Genomic DNA, 2,500 nt, shown 5'->3' with positions numbered 1-2,500 from the left:
GCGCCGGTGGTAACAGGCGTATTCAAATTTGCAAAAGGTTCTTTTGTTTGCGATTTTAAAAAGAAAATATTCGCAGACTTAAAAAAATGGTTTATGAAAACGTAAACGATAACCATAAGGGGTCCAGGACATTTGTATCCAATTCATATTTCAAGCTTCCAATATTGTAATCTATGTCCAAGTTATATTCCTGTATAATTTATTACAGTAATGACATAACTAAAATTTTAAAATGTGAGGATAAGCTGTTATGGACAGAAATAAAATAAAAATCATACAAAGAAACAAAGGGCTCGTATCCTTCGCAGAATTTGGCGCAGAGTGTAAACAAGCGAAGACCCGACGAAGGAGATGAACGTCGGATTACTTATAACCTCGATATGTCATCCTGTGATTAATGGTCGTATTCTGATCTAAATATGTCCACATCCGGGTGCAATGTGCAAGAGATGGCTTCCCCTGCGGCTCAAGACGTGTACCTCCACCTGTGGCAGAAGAAGAATCTTGAGGCAGAGTCGGGAGGCGGCTTAGTCAAGGCTGATGCACTGAGGTTTAATCTCGCGCAGCTGCATTATCTGAAGGCTAATTTCAAGTGAGTGGAGGCCCGTGGTGGACCAGGGCTACATTATGATTTTGGTGGAGACGGAATAGGTACATGTTCACATGACTGCTTATCAACCCTTCCCTTGGGCACGCCCAGTCATAGCAACATAGATTGTTGAATAAATTTAGTGGCGTGGATTTGGGGATATAGTGTCTGAAGATTGGATCCTTACTGTAAAGAATTACCCCAATCGTGGTAATTTTGGTATTTATGTATTCCTCTCTTATGCTTCCTAACCCCCCCCCCCCCCCCATTGGCCCCCCCTGATAGCAGGGGAGGGCATGAGGGTATCAGGGAAAATTGTGCAGTAAAATTTGAATAGAATACAATAAGTGTGTAACTTTAGTAATAATACAAAATGAATTTGCATATACATGTAGGGGGGCGACCCCCCCCCCCCCTTGGGGATGGCTGTCCCCCAACCCCCCGCCCTGGTAGACAATGAATATACCACGCATTTACTGCATGACAGCATTTGAGAATCACTCTCCCAGCTCAGCTGCATTTATCAGTCAGATTAGTATCATATAATTCCTCTTTTACATATTGCCTTGCATGTAGATTGCACACTACAGCAGTATAGTGAGGTATTATCTCCATTATGTTACTACACTATTATCAATTTACCTTGCAATTTCCTGATACCTCTCATGCCCTCCCCTGCTATCGAGGCCAAAAATTTGGAGGTTTAGAGGGGTGCTAGAGGTTGAGAGGAATCCGTTGACACCAAAATTGTTGTTTGCCTGAATTTGACAGACTAATTAGGCAAGTTGAAATTTGGGTTCATTGCTATGATCCTTAAATTAAGGCCCAGTCAAGCAGTGGAAGTACTTTGACTCCCCTCCCCCTTCCCCCAAAAAAAAAGAAATAAAAAGGCACATGTCACACCCATGGTGGGCAAGGCCATGCTCTTTTTTTTTTCTCTTTTTTCTTTTTTACCAGCATAGAGTAGTGATGATGGATTTCCTGGCAAAAGATTCTACAATTATGGGAGGTTACTATGCTTCACTGCTACAGAAATTGCAGGAGGCTGTCAAATCCAAGAGTTGCAGAATAGTGACCAAAGGTGTCCGCCTCCTACAAGACAATACTCTTGATCACAACTCTCACTTTTCCCATCTGGATGTGTGCTGTCCTGTAGCTACAATATCCTTCCTCATCCTCCAGTGTGGTGCAGTGGTAGCGATCTCATCTAGAAATCTTGTTGACCTGCGTTTAGATCCCTCGCTGCCAGGTAACCCTGGCCATTCCTTGCACACGGGATACTTTAGAAGCAAAATGAAACAGACACTATGTCACACCATGAATATCCATTGCAACAAATGGAATCAAATTAAACCTTAAACAATATTCTCCTGATCTTATACCTCATTCTGTCCATCAAGTCAAATTTGAAAGGTGAACATATCCACAATGATAAGACACTGATTTCTGAAGTCATTTCATGGCTTCAAACACAACCTGCAAATGAGGAGTCCACAGCTGCATAAAAGGAGGGGAAAAGTGTGTCACTCTTGGTGGGACCTTTGTAGCGAAAGACTAATAACTCTCTGACATTTCAATCCTGTACATCCATGGGAAGTGGGTCAAGGGAAATCTTTAATGAGCACATATATATGTATATATATATATATATATATATATATATGTATATACACACACATACATATATACATATATCATCATCATCATCATTTGGGAGCTAACGCCGTCGGGGGCGCATAGCTGCATCCACCCTTCGTTTCCACCTATGAGGGCCCCTCTTGGCAAGCCACCAGGCAAAGGCCCGGCCCATCTCTAGCTCCTCACAACAGGTTTGATCAATCTGCCCAATCCACGACTTCCTCGCTCATCCCACAGGCCACTCAGGATTGTCTCAAATGGAGACAACCTGGT

General features: G+C 42.6%; 2 protein-coding genes across 3 annotated transcripts in view; one reads left to right on the top strand and one right to left on the bottom strand.

The window, feature by feature from the left end:
• The window catches only part of LOC125043828, a 33,815-nt gene extending 33,810 nt beyond the window's left edge, over nucleotides 1-5 (bottom strand). For both annotated transcript variants that reach the window (XM_047640151.1, XM_047640152.1), the window contains exon 1: nucleotides 1-5. This exon is cut by the window's left edge and continues 121 nt beyond it. The gene's annotated coding sequence lies outside the window, so the exon portion shown is untranslated.
• A 314-nt stretch (nucleotides 6-319) lies between these two features.
• The window catches only part of LOC125043781 (fidgetin-like protein 1), a 33,192-nt gene continuing 31,011 nt past the window's right edge, over nucleotides 320-2,500 (top strand). Inside the window, exon 1 of the mRNA XM_047640060.1 lies at nucleotides 320-592. Within this exon, the coding sequence (XP_047496016.1) occupies nucleotides 420-592 (173 nt within the window). The 5' untranslated portion in view covers nucleotides 320-419. The remainder of the gene's footprint in view (nucleotides 593-2,500) is intronic.

This window comes from Penaeus chinensis, chromosome 34 (assembly GCF_019202785.1).
Source record: "Penaeus chinensis breed Huanghai No. 1 chromosome 34, ASM1920278v2, whole genome shotgun sequence".
Classification (NCBI taxonomy): Eukaryota; Metazoa; Arthropoda; class Malacostraca; order Decapoda; family Penaeidae; genus Penaeus; species Penaeus chinensis.
Note: the sequence above shows the minus strand (reverse complement) of the source record. Positions and strands in the feature narration are given on the sequence as shown.